Source organism: Hemicordylus capensis, chromosome 6 (assembly GCF_027244095.1).
Source record: "Hemicordylus capensis ecotype Gifberg chromosome 6, rHemCap1.1.pri, whole genome shotgun sequence".
NCBI lineage: Eukaryota > Metazoa > Chordata > Lepidosauria > Squamata > Cordylidae > Hemicordylus > Hemicordylus capensis.
This window is the reverse complement of record NC_069662.1, coordinates 146773101-146793104: the sequence shown is the minus strand read 5'-3', so window position 1 is coordinate 146793104 and position 20004 is coordinate 146773101. Positions and strand designations below refer to the sequence as shown.

General features: G+C 46.4%; 1 protein-coding gene across 7 annotated transcripts in view; it reads right to left on the bottom strand.

Annotated features, from left to right (window-relative positions):
* The window catches only part of CCDC7 (coiled-coil domain containing 7), a 457188-nt gene that overhangs the window by 36801 nt on the left and 400383 nt on the right, over nucleotides 1-20004 (bottom strand). For all 7 annotated transcript variants that reach the window (XR_008309433.1, XM_053259060.1, XM_053259062.1 and 4 more), the window contains 3 exons: nucleotides 18511-18618; nucleotides 4861-4980; nucleotides 1642-1740 (listed from right to left, as the gene is read on the bottom strand). Coding sequence is in view for 6 of the 7 variants with exons in the window: in XM_053259060.1 (XP_053115035.1) it covers nucleotides 1642-1740; nucleotides 4861-4980; nucleotides 18511-18618 (327 nt within the window). In the remaining variant the exon portion in view is untranslated. The remainder of the gene's footprint in view (nucleotides 1-1641; nucleotides 1741-4860; nucleotides 4981-18510; nucleotides 18619-20004) is intronic.

Genomic DNA, 20004 nt, shown 5'->3' with positions numbered 1-20004 from the left:
CATCTGCATCTGTAGGCAGTTTCTGTAGCAGACAGAACACATCCCAGGGCGGAGGGTCAGAGGCAGCTATGTAGTTAATATCGAGTAGGTCTAGTACAGCAAATAGAATTTGCAAGTAGGGGTAGAGGTAGGGTCATAGACAAGTCAGGCAAACTGTCAGTTCCCAAAAAATGGAAGTTCAGTGAGGAGGAAAAAGAGAGGCAAGGCATGCAGGCATTTGTGTGGTTACTCACAGAGGTGAGTTGCTGAAACAGAGGAATCAAGCCTGAAACAATTATATAGGCCAAGTCAGATTCCTATTGGTTCTCCAGATCCCCTGAACTGGATAACTTCTCTGGTCACCATCTGGGTGACGGTTCAATGATAAGGCTGTAACTCCCTCTGCTTGAGAGCTGACCTGGTGGTACAGGGAGTAAGACACCTGTGCGTACTGGAGGTCCTATTTCAAGAATCACTCACCTCCAGTGCCTTTACAGAAGCAAATATCATAGTCTAATTAGAGCATTTGAAAGTTCTGCTGAGCAGCATTGATCTGCTCTTAACACATATACCAAAGAAGAGAGAAAGGGTATGAAAGAAAGGCTATGAGAGAAAGTGTATGAGTATTGGCTGGGATGAGTGACAGGAAGAAGCAGTTATTGTTATTGAATTTTGTTTGTTTGTTTTGGGGAGTGGCAATGATGGGAAAGTTTGGGGAGTGGGAGAGATACAATAGCTATATACAGCCAGGTAAGGCAACTGCTTCAAGCAGCAGATTAGTGAAAGTGACAGATTGCCCACCAACCACTGGCCCTCTGCTTCTGGCCTGGCCATCTCCCACAAATCTCGTCCACAAAGCATGCTCACCACTGCTGCTCACCCTGGGGAATGTGTAGTAGCAGAAAGTACCTTTGGATCACTTCTTGCCACTCTATTCCCTGCCTTCTGAAAAGGCAGGGTGGGTTGAAGAGCAGGAACAATACCCGAACCCATTGTCTATTGTCACCATCACCAAATCGGGGGAGATGTGGCACCATAGGGGAGAGATTGGGGCAGGGAGGGAGATTGAGAGAATTAGCAGGAGGTGGGTGAAGATTACAGGGAATTGGTGCACAGCATGCTCTGCAGGGTTCGGGAGGGAAATCAGGAAGGGATAGAAAGAAAACTGGCATGCATTGCACTCTGCACACCTCAGGGATGGTAGGAGATTAGGGGGATTGGTGTTCAGAGTGCTCTGTGTGATGCAGGGGCAAGGAGGGTGAGTGAGAGGGAAACCAGGCAGGGGTGGGGGAAACTGGCACCCAGGACACTCTGTGGACCCCAGGGACAGCGGAAATCAGAAGCTGGGAAGAAATCTCTGTGTGTCTCTGTGTTGGAGATTTGTGTATGGTACGCTTTGCACAGCATGGGAATGTAGGAGGTGGCTCAATGTATCACCTCAGGTGCCAGGTGGGCTTGGCCTTTTTTAAGCTATTCCTTTGAGGGAGGGTGTTATAAGGGCTCACTCTCTCTCATCTATAACTACAGACAACATGAAGATTCTGAGCACCATAGGGATTTTGGTCACAGATTTGCCTATTGGATTCACATATACCATGGAACTTCCAATTATCTCAACAAAATGTTTCTATATATGCTTTTTTGCTTATACTCTTCACTCACCACTAATTTTGGTTATTTTTAGATCCTTTAGAGATTGCAGTTCTTTTATATTTGCTTCTAGTTTTGCAGCCAGCACCTTTTGTTTTGCTAGTTGTTCAGCTGCAGATAAAATGTATTTAATTAAATTTACAAGTGTTTCTGAGAAGCCACAGCCACATATTTATAAAGTTAATTTGAATTGTATGAAGCCATAAAAAATTACACAGAAATTATCTTCCTCTAAACCCTCCGGATGGAAGCAGCACGGGCAGATAAAGACAATGAATCGGATAACCCTAATTTGGAGTGGTGCATGCAATATTCCCTTAATTCCCTTCTTTTCCTAAATAACCCTTTGCCCCATTGTTAATCTAAAATAGAATGGGTGTTTGTGTGGAAATAAAAGTCCCCAACAAGGTGCAGTGCAATGTCCCCATTAAGGCGTGCTCACATGCAGGTGCAATGTGAGATTTTCAAAATGTCAGCTTAGTTAATTTTAGATCCTGCTCAGGAAAGCCCCATTCTAAATGTGTGTACAAACACAATGCCTTGATACTGACGCCCAGAGCATAACTCATTTTGTGCATATATGAAAAAAAGTAGAGGGAACACTTGTGCAGCCTATCTTTAACCAGTAAAATTCCCAGGGGAAGGAGGAAGTGGGCCCCAAGGCCCTTCCTCCCCAACTTGGGAAGACAGTTTCTCTTTCCCCAAGGAGATTAAGAGGACCCCCATAAGGTGTATGCAAGGATCCTCGCAGCCAGAAGTGACACGCCATGCTTCTGGATGAATTCCAATGCAGCAAGCAGATTCCCCCTAGGGAGAGTCTACTTGCTGGTTGTAGGCTCCCCATCCAATGGCAGGGTATGTGTTTGCACTGCAATCACTGCCGAGGGGGGTCTCCACAACTGCCCTTTTAAATGCAGTGATTGCAAACTATATGTATAAATCCCTCCTTCTCTTTAGGTTTTGTCAGTCATTCCTCCTGACCAAAGGTAGAGGTCACATGGCCCTGCCCCTCTGTTTATGTGCATGTGCATCAGTGTGTGCTGGCCACACCTCCTGCATATGACATCATACGCAAGGGGCATGGCCACCAGAGCAAGACGGGTGAGATGCCTGCCTGCTTGCTGCACTTGGTGCCTCGTTCGTGTGCTGCTAGGAACTGAACTCCAATGCTGTGTGAATGAGGAATTGAGTGAAGCGCACGTGGAGCAGGGAAGGACGAATGCCGGCGGCCCCTGAAATGATGGGGGAAAGTGGAGATAAGCCTCTGGCAGCCCCTGGGAGTGCTCAGGGTTGCGGTGACTGGGTGGCGCTCATCCTTCCCTGTTCAATGGTGGCCACACACCTGGTCATGCAGTAGAGCTGGCTTGGTCTTTATTGGCTCCCATTAAGTTCTCTCTGAAGCCCAAAAGCCGAGGATGAAGGGAACAGCCCTCTCACATCGTTTTCCCTCCCCCAGCAATTGATATTTATTGGCATATCACCTCTGCACATGGAGGTTCCATTTAGTTAAATGGTTAATACACCTATCCATGGTTAATAGCCCTATCCTCCAGGAATGTTCTAATCACTTTTAAACCATCTTAGCCAGCAGTCATCACCACATCTTTAACTATGAATTTACAAAGTTTATGTACTATAAAGTATATGCAACCTACTACAGCATATTGCAAGAATTATGTGTACACTGCATTACATAAGAACAGTCCTACTGGATCAGGCCCAAGGCCTATCTAGTCCAGTATCCTTTTTCACACAGTGGCCCACTGGATGCCTCTGAGAAGCCCACAGGCAAGAGATGAGGGCATGCCTCCTCTCTTGCTGTTGCTCACCTTCAACTGGTATTTAGTGGCCTATAGCCACCAACTGGTAGCCATTGATAGATCTGTCCTCCATGAATTTGCCTAAGCCCCTTTTAAAGCCATCCAAGCTAGTGCCCATCACCACACCCCATGGCAGAGAATTCCATAGAGTAATTATACATGGTGTGAAAAAGTGCTTTCTTTTCAACAAAATTGTAATTGTAAATTTCCCGGCCTTCAGTTTCATAGGATGACCTAGTGTAATAGTAATAATAATAATAATAATAATAAATAATTCAATTTCTATACCACCCTTCCAAAAATGTGTCAGGGTGGTTTACAAAGAGAAATAACAAGCAAATAAGATGGCTCCCTGTCCCCAAAGGGCTCACATTCTAAAAAGAAACTTAAGACACACACCAGCAACAGTCACTGGAAGTACTGTGCTGGGGGTGAATAGGGTCAGTTACTCTCTCCCTGCTAAATAAGGAGAATCACCACGGTAAAAGGTGCCTCTTTGCCCATTTAGCAGGGGATTATGAAAGAGGGAGATATTTTTCTCTCTGTCCAGTCGCTCTACCCCATGCATAATTTTATAAAACTATCATGTCCCATAGTTGCCTCTTTTCAAACTAAAAAGCCCCAGATGCTGTAGCCTTGCCTCATAAGGAAGGTACTCCAGGCTAGGGATGTGCATGGAACTGGTTTCCCCAGTTTCGCTTCCATCGAGCTGGGGCCCTGTCCAGTCCAGTCCTCGAGCTGGGCCGAGCTGGTTCGTGAGGATTTCTAGCAAGGATTTGCATGGTGACACAAATGGCCTCTGCACACGTACGGAGGTCATTTTAATGGCCTTGCATGCACAGAGGAGTGAAATGGGCCGCAGCTGGCCCAGCCTGTCACTTGGGAGGCTGACGAGGGGTGGGTGTTGGAGGAGCCCCCACCGCCTCTGCAACCACATCTGCCTTCCCTACCATTGCCATCTCATTTCAAAAGGTAAAGACTACCTTTTTTTATTGCCCCCACTGCATTTACTTTGGGGAAAGTGCTTTACTTGTAAAGGGGAGTCCTTTCTGGATTCCCCTTTACCAGTATACCCCTCAAGCTGACTCGTGATCTGATTTTTCAAGTTGGGTTTGGCTCAACCGAAACTCATACTGGCTTCACTCTTTTGAGGCTGGTCTGGTTTGAGCACAAGCCTTCGAGCTGAGCTTGTTTTGAGTAGCTTCGCACACCCCTATGATCCAGACCCCTGATGATCCAGACCCTTAATCATCTTGGTTGCCCTGTTCTGCACCTTTTCCAGTTCTACAATGTCCCTCCACCCAAAATTACAGAGTTATTTTCTTTTGTCAAATGAAAAGTAGAAGTTCATGGAATTTGTCAGGTTAGCCCATTGTATTAGTTAATTCTGTTTTATTATGAACATACGCACCATGAGTTCCAGACTTTATACTTATATCAGAAGGTTCTGGTTGCAGCAGCTCTAGTGGAACTGCCACAAGATACTCATCCAAAATACTTCTGCTGCTTGATAAATTGTGTATTCTTTTCTCTGAGATAAAGGGAAATGAAATAACTAAATGCAGAAAACTTCTAAACATTTCATTATTCGTATAAAAGAATAGTCACAATTACATGGGAGAAATGAATATTGACAATGAAAACAATAGCCACCTTACAGAAGCAACTGGTTTTTGGTTACCATTTTGATTTTTGGTTACCTTCAGCAGCAAAGCAAAAGCATCATAGAGAAACTGTCAGCATGAAGCTCACTAAATATAGCACTGTCATTTGAGGAATTATTTATTTTATTTTTATTTTTACATTTTATATCCTGCTCTTCCTCCAAGGAGCCCAGAGCGGTGTACTACATACTTAAGTTTATCCTCACAACAACCCTGTGAAGTAGGTTAGGCTAAGTGCACACTCAGCAAGAAGCTATCACCAATTCCAGCACCCTGACAAATGTACATGTACAATAAACATTTGCAGATTCATGTCTATTGTATTCATTTATGTTATTATACTGTACATATGTGTAGTAGACACGATCGCTCCTAAGCGTCCCTTCTGACCTGCTTTAAAAGTGGCCCCTTGGTATATAGAGGAGTTGCAGGGTCTGAAGCAGCAAGGTAGGCAAGTGGAGAACTCAGCTTGAAATTGACAGGACACAGCATAGAGCCCATTTGAAGGTTTACGTGGAAGCGGTGCGTGCAGCAAAAAACCACAATTCTGGTCTGCACGCATTGCTTCTGCAGGTTCGCATTCAGAAGAGCTGTCCTGGGTTGTGAAGAGTTTGATTTAGGCTCATTCCATTTCGAACCAGTCCCTGGACACTTTGTTCTGTTGCGATGCTTTTAATGGGTGCTTTGCAGACAAAATCTCTTGTATTCGGGCCGACTTAGACTCCACTGTCTTTGCAGAATCTATTAAGATGGTGTCCAGCAATCTCTCTTGCAGTATTAGGTTGGATAAGATTCAATCTGTGATGCCTGAAGACGTGGACAAGCTGCTTGGCGCGGAGCAGCCTACCACTTGTACTCCGGACCTTTGCCCGACTTGGCTGCTTCTATCTATCAGCAAAATTGTTGGAGGTGGCCTAGTTAATATCACTAACTCATAGTTGAGGGAGGGTAGGATGCCTTCTTGTTTGAAATAGACAATGATTAGACCACTTCTTAAGATGCCTTTCCTAGATCCTTCAGTGATGGGTAGTTATAGGATGGTCTCTAATCTCCCATGGTTGGGCAAGGGGATTGAGAGAGTTATGGCTAACCAGCTCCAGGAAGTTTTGGAGGAAACAGATTATCTAGACCCATTCCAAACTGGCTTTAGAGAAGGCTATGGGTTTGAGTTGGCCTTGGCTTGATGGATGACCTTTACCAGGGAATCACCAGAGGGACTGTGATTCTGTTGGTTCTTTTGGATATCTCAGTGGAATTAAATACCATCGACCATGGTATCTTTCTGGATTGCTGGTCTGGTTTTCCAAGGTTTTAAAATTGTTTTTAAGTATTTTAATTGGTTTAAATGGTTCTGATTTTTTTTTTAAAAAAAAACCTTTTTATATTGTTTTAAGCATTATGTTTTAAATGGTGTTTCCTTGTATGTTTTTTAAACTTGTTGTGCACCGCCCAAAAAGGTAGTAACTTAAAAAACAGAGATGGTTTAGGACAGCAGGCTGCCTCATCTACTCTCAGGTAATTTATTAGTTGATTTGGCATAGCTCACATGTGACTCATCTACACAAAGAGATACAGAAGATGAATATCAGTGCACATGATACAGTGTCTCTATCAACCAAACCCTACCCCCATGCTCCCTTTAACCAGGATAGATATGTATGAGGTTTTTGAGTAGAAGGGTTTTTTTAGTCTGCGCATTACTGCTCTCTTTGTAAAGTAAAGCAGCCAATGCCTATCTTACCAGGAGAGCCATAGCTATGGGCTTGCTTGAAGAAGAGTGTCTTCCAGGTCAGTATCAAAAATCACAATAATAAATCATCACACTAGTTTCAATATATAGTGAAACTATCACAGAGAAAGGAGCACTGGTCACTCACCGTGAAGGCTTCTTCTGGCTGGTGGTGTCGAGGAAATCTCACGTCGGTTATCCTCTCTGCACGCTCCAGAGGCAGGACAAACAGGCAGAGTCTTTAAAAGGCAGGAGAGGATAGCCCCTCCAAGTTCTGTTTGAACCAGCCAAGCTTCTAGAAAGAAAGTAAAAGAAAAGTAGGCCCGCAGAAGAGATAAACAAACAAGGAGAAAAAAACAAAACAGACCAGTAGCTGCAGACATCCAAGGGTGGGTCGAGATGTGCTCGACACCAGCAGCCAGAAGAAGCCTTCATGGTGAGTGACCAATGCTCCTTTCTTGGCTGCTGGGTGAGGACATCTCACATGGGACATGCCACAACTGGAGACCCAGGGAGGGAGCGTCACTGGCTACTGGGGAGGAAGAACTTGTTGGAGGACTTGCCTGCCGAATGCAGCTTGGGCAGACTTGAATAGATCCAACTTGTAGTGTCTCATGAACGTGGAGGGAGAAGACCATGTAGCGGCCCTGCAGACCTCATCCAAGGGAGCACTGGTGGAAAGTGCTGCAGAAAAGTGGCTGCTGAACGAGTGGAGTGGGCTGTGAGCCGCAGAGGAGGCAGAAGGTGTTGGACCTCATAAACCAAGGCTATGCACGCCTTAATCCAACAGCCCAAGGTGGCGGAAGACACGGATTGGCCCATGGTGGCTGGCAGAAATGAAACAAAGAGGGACTCCATTGTTCGGAAGGTGGCCGTTCTAGAGATGTAGGTTTTCAGGCAGCGTTGTACGTCAAGCTTGTGCCACTGTTTCTCTTTCTGGCTTAGGGCAGAAGGAAGGTAGAATTACATCCTGGGGCTCTGTGGAAAACTGATGCAACCTTCAGGAGGACCAATGGATAGGGAATCAGTTGAACAGAGTCACTGGAGAAATTGCAGAAATGAGGATTTGCGGAGAGGGCCCTGAGTTCCGAGATCCTCCTGGCAGATGTGATGGTGACAAGGAAGATGAGTTTAAAGAAAAGTATCCGTAATGGGATGGACTTTATTGGCTTGAAAGGAGGAGCATGAAGGACCCTGAGAACTTTATGGAGATCCCAGGAGGGAAACCTGTGAACTACTGGGGGAGAGGACAGCGTGGCACCCCGCAGGAAACGATGTAGTTGGGACTGTGCATTCCTGGAGGTTGATAGAGCAAGGAGAGGAAGTATAGCAGCTGCATGTCGCCTGGTGGTATTTGCCGAGAGCCCTTTATCCAGGCCGTCCTGGAGAAAGTGGAGAAGTTGAGGGATACCACAGATGTCTGGAGTTGTACTGTGTTGGCAGCACCAGTGAAGAAAGACTCTCCAGGTAGTTTGGTAGAAGCGGTTAGTGGAGGCCCGTCTGGAGGTGAGGATTGTGTTTAGGACCTTGGGAGTATATCAGTGTCGGCTCAGATGGTTGCGCTCAGTCAGCAGGCAGCAAGCCTGAACCAGGCCAGGTTATGGTGCAGTATTGGACCTTGGCTGAGTAGGCAGTGGGGGCAAGAACCACGGCCCCACTACAGCAAGATGAAGGATTTCCGGAAACCAAGGATGCCTGGGCCAGAACGGAGCCACGCATAGGCGTAACGATGGGGGGGCAGGGGGGGCACGTGCCCTGGGTGCCATCTTTGTGTGTCACGTGGGGGGCGCCGCCATGACCCCCACCGATCCCCAAATTTTTTATTTTATTATTTTAAAAAAAATTTAATACAAATTTCTCGGGCAAGGGAGCGCGTCAGCGCCCCCTCCCACGAGCAGTCCCTTCTGCGCCCGCAGGCTGCAGCACTCTCGCTGTCCTCACATCGAGCGCGGGGGGCGGGCGGGTGGCGAGCGGGAGGAGAGAGCGTGACTGGGAGGGGATCGGGCAAGGAAGGAAGGGAAACGCGGCTTGTGTGAAGGAGTAGAGAGGTGGGAACACGAGAGGGTGGGGGCAAGGAGGGACGTGAGGCACTAGGCGAAGTGGGGAGACAGACACGGTGGCGGTAGCGGATCTTTCCGGTGTGCAAAATATCAAAGTTACTTGGAGCTCACTTTTGGCATAGGGAACGCGCCATGGGGCAGCCAGCCCCTTGCTCTTTGGGGCACAAAATTGGGATGAAGGCGTGGGGGGAGGGGGGAGCGAGTCAACCTTTATTCAGTCCAAGAGGCTTTGGGGTGCGGTAGACACACAAGACGGGGAGACGGACGAGAAGAAAGCAAACGGGTAGTAGGAGGTTTTCAAGCCACGGCGTTATTGGGCTATGTGGGCCAGCATCGGGCAGGAGAGAAAACGGCGATCAGCAGGATCCCTAGCCCCAGGGTTCCCTCCCTGTTTGGATTTGAGACCGGCGGGAGCGGGGACTTCCAGCCAACCTGTTTTTAGCACAAGCTTAGGTTCCCATAGAAACTGCGCCCAGGCGCTTGCAAAAGTCTCAACGCCTCCATGCGCGTGCTCTCACTCCCCCCCTCCTAAGACATCACAGCTCATTACCCGGGAAATGCCAATGACATCAGCAGACGAAAAGGAATGCGGGTCTTGGGAGTTGCAACGCGCGTCACGCGAGTAAAGGTTAAGGCAATCTCGAGGGGGAAAGATTGTGCGACGTGTACATAATAAAAGCGGCTTCCAAGTCCAAAATACGTTTGCACTGCAGACAGTAGACATTCAAATGGCCAGAACGGAGCCCATCATCAGCAGACTGTCCCTCATTGCTGAAAATATAACCCAGCACGACTTCTGTTATAATGAAATTACATACCCCTACTCAAAATTACAGGACGTCTTCCCATTATCGACTGCACCAAACGTATATGTTGGAATGGTCCGAGTTCAGTAGAAAAACACACTAATTTTGTGACATTTGTGTAAGGGATGGGTTCTTTTACCATAGTATACATTATATTTAAATACAGCATATTGGCAAAACAATCTAGAAACCCTTCAACTGATTGTAAAAGTACCCTCCCATAAGAAAATCCCCAATTCCCATTCTGCCACGCCCAGCCACTTCCTTCCTTCCTGCCTGCTTCTCAGCCTTGTATGCTGGCAGCTGAAAGAAGTTTGATGATACTATTTCTTGGGCATCCTTTTTCCTGTCCTTTAGGAAAGGTAAGTTTTGGATTTTCCTGATTATAATGTTTGTTCTTAGGAGGAGCTCTCCTGATTTCCCTAGAGATATGCATCTAGAAACTTTTCCAGGGGCTGTTGTTTGTGTTCAGTGAAATCAAGGGGCTGCATGAAATGGGTGGAAATGGGACCAAACAGAGGGTTGTTTTATAAATTGTAAATCATAGACTTCTAACTTTTTTTTTAATCCTGAAGAAAAAACCAGTGTGATTAAAACAACAGACCAAAAAATAAAATAAAATTAAAAAGTGCTAGAGTTCATGTGTTGTGTTTTGCTCTGACAACTTCCCCTGTGAATCAAAATACCATATTCTGGTAACAGAAAGGAGGGGAAATGATGGGTACAAATATGCAGTGCTGGATTCTTTTTTTTTAAAAAAAGGATGTAAAGTTATATTCTCAGATATGTGACATGGGCATAAGCCACGCCATTTTGTATGCAGAGCAAATGTGTATTGAAGCAAGTAGGTGCTTCTCTCTAGCATTAGGCTAGAGCTAAGAGTAGGAACCCCCTCCTTAGGAATGTGTATTGGGCCTCACCGAGATAAGCCGTTAACTGCTAGTTAAAGACCAACAGCTGCTGAAAGAGCAACGGCTGCAGGAAGAAGCCCTAGTAGAGATAAGATAAGTGAACATACCAAGGGGGCTCATGTCATTAGAAATTGAAACCGTATGGAGTGGGATTTTCCTGAACTTTTCTGGAAGTATGTAAATCTTTCTATATCATGATTGGATGAATGTAAATGTTGAGGGGTGGAGAAAAATCTTTATAAACTCTTGTTAGTCTGTAAGAGGCACGCTCCCTGGATTTTGGCCGAGAGGCACCAGGGACGTCCTCAGCGCTGTGTAATAAACCTTTTTGTTTCCTTCACCATCCCGGACTCAGTGTTGATTTCTCAGGTAACAGATATGACAAGATAGGTAGGAGAGCTTTAAGAGGACTCATAGATTCCTTATTGAACATGACATGTATAGATGAGGGAGATTAACTATTTCTGTTTCAATATTTTTCCTGTTACCCTTTCATTTTGATAAGACAAGGTCTTAAGTCAGAGATGGAATTATTATTTTTAAAGTAAGAGTATTAACTAAAATGAGACAAGAAGCCTGGCTCACTCTGTAGTTAAGGTATAGTGCCTGGTTTTAATCTGGAATATTCCTGTTATGCCAACTGGACTAAATAAATTTAGATCCATATATTTCAGCTTAGTGCTAGGTAGTGGATCAAGCAAGACACAATTCATTATATAAGAAATATAAAAATGAACCTATAAAGATAACCCAATGATTTACAATTACAATAAAATATGAAATTGTACAGGATTGGTGCAATTGAATAATATATATTTTTAAAACCCGTAAACACATTGATTCCAGATTAGGTACTAAAAGAAGGATTAACTGCACTGAGGCAGATGTAGCATATCATCATAAAAGTGTTTTTTACTGGTTCCTAAATAAATGTAAGTGCCATTGAGGTAAAAAAAGCCCCGTGAGTTTGAGAAACATGGTCTAATCCAGATGGCACATCCTCATTCATGAGCCTTAGATAAGTATCTCTTTGCCTTAGATCCCCATCTATAAATAGTAGCCTACCTTACAGGGGTGCTGTGGGGAAAAATACAGTAATGTAATGTGCTTTTCTCATTAGCAGTGCTCTAATCAATTATTAATGATAGTTTAAGATACTTCTACTTTGCATCTTTTTCCACATTTGGTTTATAGCTATTCTCATGGCATAGCAGAAGTAGGGAAAGAAGAGCCCCTAATTGTTCAGAGGCTTTCTCTCTCACTTCTAGGTCTTGGCATAATACTTTGCTCATAAAAAAACAACAACACAGAGATTGAAACAAGTGATTTCTGCTATTTTGGAATGTGAACTCATATTAGTAAGGTTTCAATGTACACAACATAAGGTCAATTTATTGAAATGTTCTGAGGGAACATTTGAAGCATTTTAGAACTGACCTGAGCCTCTTGGTGCAGGATATTACATGAGAAAGCTATAGTAATAGTTAAATTGATTTTTGTTTATACTATACAGTCACTCACAGGGTTGTTGTAAGGAAAAACCTAAGTGTAATGTGGGATGTATCATCATTCATTGCATCATAATTCTGGTGTTTGAGATACAAGCCAACTTCACAGGGTTGTTGTGAGGAGAAACCTAAGTGTAATGTGGGATGTATCATCATTGCATCATAATTCTGATGTTTGAGATAGAAGCCAACTTCACAGGGTTGTTGTGAGGAAAAACCTAAGTGTAATGTGGGATGTATCATCAGATGTATGTTGGGGGGGCAGCAGGGGGGGCGCCATTTCAGTGCTTGCCCTGGACGCCGTTTTCCCTAGTTACGCCTCGAGAATCACTTGTGCATGCAGGAGGCGAATGTGGCGGAGCAGGCAACTCAGGAGCGGTATTGGAGGGAAAGCATATAGGAGTTCCTGTGGCCAGGGTGCTGATAGGGAGTCCACCGCTTCTCCTTTGGGGCAGGGGAAGCGGGAGAAGAATCTCGGGAGCTGAGAGTTGGACTGGGAAGCAAACAGGTCCACTGTTGGTTGGCCCAAATGAAGGGAGAGTTGTTGGAAGACCCGGGGATGGAGTCTCCATTCTGCTGGGTGGAGATTCTGTCAGCTGAGCCAATCAGCATGGGTGTTCGAGGAGCTGCTGACATGATGGGCTAGAAGAGAGGCGATATGTATCTCCCAGGAGAAGAGGACGACTGTTTTGGTATGTAGAGACTTGGAGTGAGTCCTGCCCGAGCGGTTGATGTAGGTCTTGGCCGTGGTGTTATCTGTTCAGACAAGGATGTGATGGTGCAGATCCTGTTCTGGAAGGCTAGGAGAGTGAGACAGATGGCTCAAAGCTCCAGCCAGTTTATGCTCTGTTTTGCCTCCGTGGGGACCGCCTGCCCTGAATTGATTGGTTGAGGCACTGGGCTCCCCAGCCCAAGAGACTAGCATCTGTCGTGATGATGATGCGGGGCAGGTTCAGGAAAGGGCGGCCTGTGTTGAGATGGGAGTCCAAGAGCCACCAGTTCAGGGTGACCCTGACTGAGGGAGACAGTTGTATTCAGGCACGTGTTCTTTGTGCAATGGATGACTGGTGAGGAAGAAGGAACCACTGTAAGGGGCGAAGGTGAAAGCGTTCCCAGGGGACCACCTCCAGTGAAGAGACCATCAGTCCCAGAAGTTGGACAAGGGAGAACAACTGGACCGAGTTGGTGAAGAGGACCTGATGAATGAAGGATTGGAGTTTGACTATCCTGTCCAGAGGGAGGAAGAAGCAATTGCAGTTGTCCATGGTGTCTATAATGATGCCAAGATGTAGAATCCTGTTGGAGGGGTTCAGGTTGCTCTTGGAGATGTTTGACCAGGAAGCCATGAGAGGCGAGAATAGAGAGTGTTGTCTCGAGGTCCCTTTGAGCTGAGGTGCAAGAGGGCGACTGAACCAGAAGATTGTCTAAATAAGTGAAGCGCCTGATCTTTTGGAGCTGCATGTGGGCCACCTGGGGGGCTAGGGTCTTGGTGAAGATACGAGGTGCTGAGGAGAGGCCGAACGGAAGGGCTGTGTATTGGTAGTGAAGACCATTGCAGGCGAAGCTGAGAAGTCAACGGTGGTCTGGGTGGATAGGGACGTGCAGAGAGGCTTCCGTGAGGTCTACTGATGCCAGGAAGTTCCCATGGTGCAGGGCTTCAGAGATGGAGTGGACAGTTTCCATGTGGAATCTTCGGCGCTTCACTAACTTGTTTAAGAACCTGAGATCGGGAATGGTGTGGAGGGAGCAATCTCTTTTGGGCATGGTAAATAAGATGGAGTAGATGCCCCATCCCTCCTGCCTCGGCGGGATTTCTTCGATGGCAGAGATGTTGAGAAGATGTTGAATCACCTACAGAAGGGCTGAGTGCTTTTGGAGGCATCTGGAATGAGGTGTCAGAAGGAAGCGGTCTCTTGGATGAGATGTTAACTCTATCTTGCAACCGTGTTGAACAGTGTCCAGCACCCACTTGTCTGAGATGGAGGTTTCCCAGGCATGAAAATAGCAAGAAAGGCACCCTCCCACACTCTGGGGCAGTGAGTCAGGAAAACTGGTGGGGGTTTGGCTGTTGCCTAAAGTGTGGCTTGTTGGGGGCATTGCTGGGGGAGAAGCATTGACGGTTCCACTAGGGGCGAGCTGGCCAAGAGTTCCTGTCCCTAGGTCTAAAGTTTGGACAAAAGGGATGAAAAGAATGGAACGGTTTGTGTGATTGGCGTCTCTTGTCCTTACGAAGGGAGGAGGAGAGGGCTTTCTTCTTATCTTTAGTTTCTATGAGTACTTCCTGGAGGGCCTCATCGCCAAACAACTTGGAAGCTGTGAAAGGGACTGTAGTCAGGTTTGCCCAGGAGGCTTGGTCCACTTGCCAGTGTCTGATCCACAGGATGCACCTGGTGACAATATTGGTGGCCGTGGCATGTGCCACAAAACAAACTGAGTCCAAGGTGGTGTCTGCGATGAAAGCCTGAGCCTTCTGGATCTTAAAGGTGATTTGCCGCTGTCACGTAGGGTCCGGGGTGGCGACATACTGTTTAGACACAATGGCGGCAGTCTTTTTGGAAAAGGTGGGTGCCTGCCACTCCTGGTCCGCTACTTCAGAAAAAGTCTCCGGAAAAGGAAAAAGGGGGTCATTGGAGGAGGAGGTAGGTAGTACCAGCAATTCCCTCGAGGGAGTAGGTGCATCCTTAGGTACCTCTGAGTGCAAACCCAGGGTATGAAGCGCCTTGAGGAGCAATTGGGTGAAGTCATCAGGTAGTAAGAGCCTGCGGGAGGAGTGGGAAGACTCTACCTGTTGGCCATCTGACCACTCACCCTCTTCTTTGGAATCTGGATCATTGGCAGGGATTGGTATGGTGCTGCCAGGTGAGTCCTGGGATGGGGGGGGGCACCAAGGGCTCCGCAGGGACTGATAGCCGCCTGGGGTGAGGATCTGGGGAGTTGTATTCAGAAATGTCTGAGGAATGAGGGCTAACCCTCTTGCAGTTATGTCTGGAGTGTTTTTTGGAGGCTTTTACTATTTTGCGCCTATGGGACCGCTTGTGGCCATGGGACCTTTTTAACGGCTTAGGGCTTGTGGAGGAGTCCGAGGGAGAAGAGTCATCGAAGGAGAGAGACTGACACTCTTCCCCATGCCTGAGCTTCTTCTTCTGGGGTTGTTTGGGTTTGAGCTGTTCAAGGGAAGAGTGAATAGCTTCCACAAACCAAGCCTGCCAGGCAATGGGCATGTAAGCAGGAAGGGCTGGGACTGCCAGATTAGAAGGGGCAGGTTGGGCCCTGAGGGCAGAGTGGGAAGGCCGGGGAATGGGGGACTGGCCGACTGGCCGACCATGGATTCACCGATTTCGTGGGTGCAGGCATCAAGGACAGTAGAGTGATGATGCCTGGAATGCCCTCCTCTGAGGGCCAGGCCGCAGCCGTGGCGCAATTCGCAGGGCTCTGCTGTCCGTAGCCGGCAGCAGGAATGTGTCCCCCCTGTGCTGAAGGCTGCACTGGCAGAGAAAGGTTGCTGGTGGCAGTTGAGGGCGGGAGCGTTCCGGAGGACAAAGAAATGGCCGGTCATGCCTGGTCCCGCCCTTTCAGGCCGGTGCGGGAAATTACAGGCTGGGGGAGAGCGTTCAGCCTTGCAGAGCGGGAGCGTCTTCCTCCAAGACAACGATGCCAGGCTCTTCCTGAAGCCCGAGAGGAGACAATGGGCGGAAGTGTTTGTTTGCGCAAGTCACCGAGGCTGTCTGGTCTTCCGCTGACCTCTTCCAGGTAGTGAAGGAGCTTTGCCCCAGATCAGGCTCCAGCGCAGGCCGCGGGGGTCCCAAGATTTCAGCATGGACCTGCGCGGTATGGAGAAGGCGCATCCCATGCCTTGTCGGTGGATTTTTTCCCTTAGGCAGGAGGACGTGGAGAATGCCAGTTCTCTTCGGCTCCATGAGGAAGGATCGATAGAGGGAGAGAACAGAGGAAGGGGTTCACAGAGAAGGACGAAGAAGACAAACGAGGGGGGAAACTTTTTTCTTTTGTAAGACACAGAAGCAAGGAAGGAAGGGTAGAAAGAGAAGGCAAGAGCTAGGAGGCTAGAAGCTGGCAGCTGAAGAGCAAATTACCTTCTCTGGAGTGAAGCAGGACAAACTGAACTGGGAGAGGCTATCCTCTCCTGCCTTTTAAAGGCTCTGCCTAATTGTTTGTCCTACCTCTGGAGCATGAGGAGAGGATAACCGATGTGAGATGTACTCACCCAGCAGCCAAGAAAAAGCAGCCCCTCCCCCGGGGCATATCTAGGGGAGAGGGGTGCCGTGTTTGCCTCTCTCCCTGGTGGCCCCTCAGAGTGAGGGACATAATGAAGAAAATAGGGAGGGGTGGAGCTGGGGGGCCCTCAGGAGCTAAGGGGCCTGGGTTCTTTGAACCCATCTGCTCAATTATAGCTATACCCCTGCGTCCCGTCCCCCCCGGCTCTAAAACTGTGCTTTGGGGCCATCTGAAACATTTGAGCTTGGCAATTTAGATTTCTTTACTTGTCTTTTAATGGCAGCTGGAATCGTATGCTGTATTTTTGTGAATACACCCTGCATATGGGTATAGCCCACACTGAGTATACTCCATGGAAAGCTAGCAAATATGTTTGAAAGATTGAGCATAGCCCACACCCCTTTCTTACCCGCACTGGCCTACCACCACTGAGGATCCACCTCAGCTGTCTTCTGTCATGCCCTCGGGCTCAGATAGCGAGGAGGAAGGGGAAACTGACAGCCTTCTAGCTGATGAAGGGGTGCTTGAGGGGCAGAGCCCAGCTGTCAGTTCCCAAGAGATGGGTGAGGAGGGTCCGACTAGTGTTTCAGAGCAGGCACAGCAGTCTGGGGCAGCAGAGACAGCGATGGACAGCACAGCTGGAAACTATCAGGAGAAGTAAGCGCCTCTTGCAGAGGGCTGATAAGCCTTGAATCCCTGCCAGCTGAGAGTTATCAGCTTGGACTATAAAGCATGTCAACAGCTTTCTGTTAGCTGCTGGAAGACAGCATTTGTCAACCCTCGTGTCGAAAGCTTTCAGCCCGAGCCTGATATAGAGAACTATTCCAAGCCATGTTTCGTTTCTGCAGCCCAGTTTGTATTGTGGACTATCTTCCTGGACTTCCCTTCTGGGTGGCCAGATTGCTGACATCTTCCCAAGGAGACTCTCTTTTACTGCCTGCTTCTGTGCCTGAACCACTTCTCAATGTGGTTCTAAAAGCCCCCCAGAAGGAACATCCCACTCACCACCTTCTGCAACTGCTGTCATTGGCCGCCACTTAGGGAGAACTGGGCTGCCACTGCTGCCATTGGCTGTTCTTGGGGCCAGCGCTGTAGAGCAGCTAGTGCCCTCACCCCCAGTATGAGAGCTGGGAACCCTCCGCTGCCTCCCAAGGCCCAACAACAAAGTGTCCTGCCAAGTAATACCTCTGTCCACTGCCTTGTGCCTTGGACTGTGTTGGGGAAGCTTCACTGAAAGACCCTACTGGGTGGAATGGAGATGGGAGGAAGCTGAGACCTCCAGGATCTCCACCATATGTAAAAATAAGTTCGTATAAAATAAGTTCGTATAATCCAGACCACTTAGATCCCTGCATGCCCCCCATCGCAGGAAACAAACTCAGAGCGTACATTAGCAAAAATACGGTAGTAGCAATGTATGTTGTATGTCCTATGTATGTTGTCCTATGAAAAACTTGTCCTCCAAGTCTTATGTAAAGATATGCACATTCTCTTTTGCCAAGAGAACAAAACAGTGGATTGGAAATCCACTGCCAATCACATTAGGGTGTTCATTAGGAAGCTAATTAATGTTCATTAACTTCGTAATGAATACAAATGACACAAAATAGAACTTGGCATGATCTTCCTAGATGGCAGTGTATAATGGTATAAGAACATAATGGTATAAGACACAACACAACGGTACAATAACATAAGAACAGCCCTGTTGGATCAGGCTCATGGCCCATCCTGTCCAGCATCCTGTTTCATACAGTGGACCACCAAAGACTCTTGAGTAAACTTAGCAGTCATGGGATAAGGGGACAGGTTCATGTGAGGATTGCTAACATAACCTATTCAGGAAAAATGCACATTTATGGAAATTTATTTGGTAGATTTATCAACTAAAATCTGGCAACTGATTGGTTAAAATTTCTTTAATTGTGTTTCAGCCCTAGAAAAAAATCTATGTACGCAGTGGTCAGGTGAGAAGCTCTGAATGGGTCTGTGGAAGTGTCGGACTAGCAAAGTTTAGAATATTTTAATGGGGAAAGTTTGTCAGGATCTTTTGGTTTTTTGCAAATACATAATCACTCATTTGTGTGGAGCTATTCAGGAAACTCTAAAAGAAACACAAAACAAATGTCCAGAGACAACTTTGTACTTACCAATGACACTGTCTTCTGGAACAATGCCTTTTTGTTGCAGTTCTTTGATACTTGATTTCAAATATGAAAATAAATTTTTCCCCCTAATGAGTTCTTTTATTTCTTTTTCTGCAAAACCAAAATCAAATCTTTATTGAATTATTAAATTTACCTTTATTTGAGGTAACTCTATGACAGTTCTAGCTCCGTCTAACCACGTGACACTGTCATGGAGGTAATCCATGTGATGAGGAACTAGGGCTTGTTTACCAGTGCAGCACATTACTATAAATCATAATCTAGAGGTATTAGATTACGGTAAGTAGATGTAGACTGAAAATACAGAGGCTATAGATAGCAGGAAAGGAATAAGTTGGAGAAAGGCACAGAGTCTTGAATGAGGTAACTATTAGAAGAAAAGGATCATTCTCAGGTAAGAGTCAATCAACACAAAGATATTGGACTGAAAACATGGAGGGAGATTAGTAGTTTCACAGAAGCGTATAGAAGATATAAAAGACTGGTCCAGATGATCCAACAAATGGGAGGTCCAGCTAGGAGTGTAGCTATAATTGTGCAGATGGGTTCAAAGAACCTGGGCCCCCAGCTCCTGAGAGCGCTTGAGCTCCACCCCTTCTTATTTTCTTCATTATCTCCCTTACTCCAAGGGCCACCGGAGAGAGGGGTGAACACGGGCCCCATCTCCCCTAGCTACGCTGAAATGAACATATCTTGTTTGGTTAAACTACAGTTTTCTATGCTATCCGAACTGGGAAACTGTGATTTGAGTGCTACCTATAATATCAAAGCAGGTTCAAACTGTGGTTTGATGACCTAGTTTGTAGGCAGTGCTGAAACCACATTTATTATTATTATTATTATTATTATTATTATTATTATTATTATTATTACTATTAGACATAATGAGCAATATGTCAGTATTTCCATCCCACCAGGACTGCTGCATATGTGAAAGGCAGCCCCAGGAGTGTTGTGGAAATGGGCAGTTGGGCAATAGCTTGAAACAGCATGCAAGCACTATTGCAGCCTGCCTTCCATTGTTTCCAATTTAAATGGTGCAACACAACTGCTCACACACTGTTTCAAATTGTTCTGCAACTATTCACCTTTGCAATACCACTGGGGCTGCCTTTCATGGACACAGTAGCCCTGGTGAGTTGGAAATGCCGACATTTCATTGCATGTCATGTCAGCCATCATCATCATCATCATCATCATCATCATCATCAATAATATGTATATGCAATTTTTCAATAAAAAACAAGTTCTCAAAGAAATAAAAGAATGAGTCCTCTCTCAAAAGAGCTCACAACATGGAAATAAAAAGACCCAAGGGGGACACAGAAAACAGCTACTGGAAAAGTCATTGAGGGGATAAAAAGAGACAAGATTATAGACTGAACATCATGAAACTGTGATAAAAAAAACCCAGAAGTTATCAATTTAGCTAAGCATATGAGGTGAAGAGGAAAGAGTGCTCAAAGTCTTTGCTTG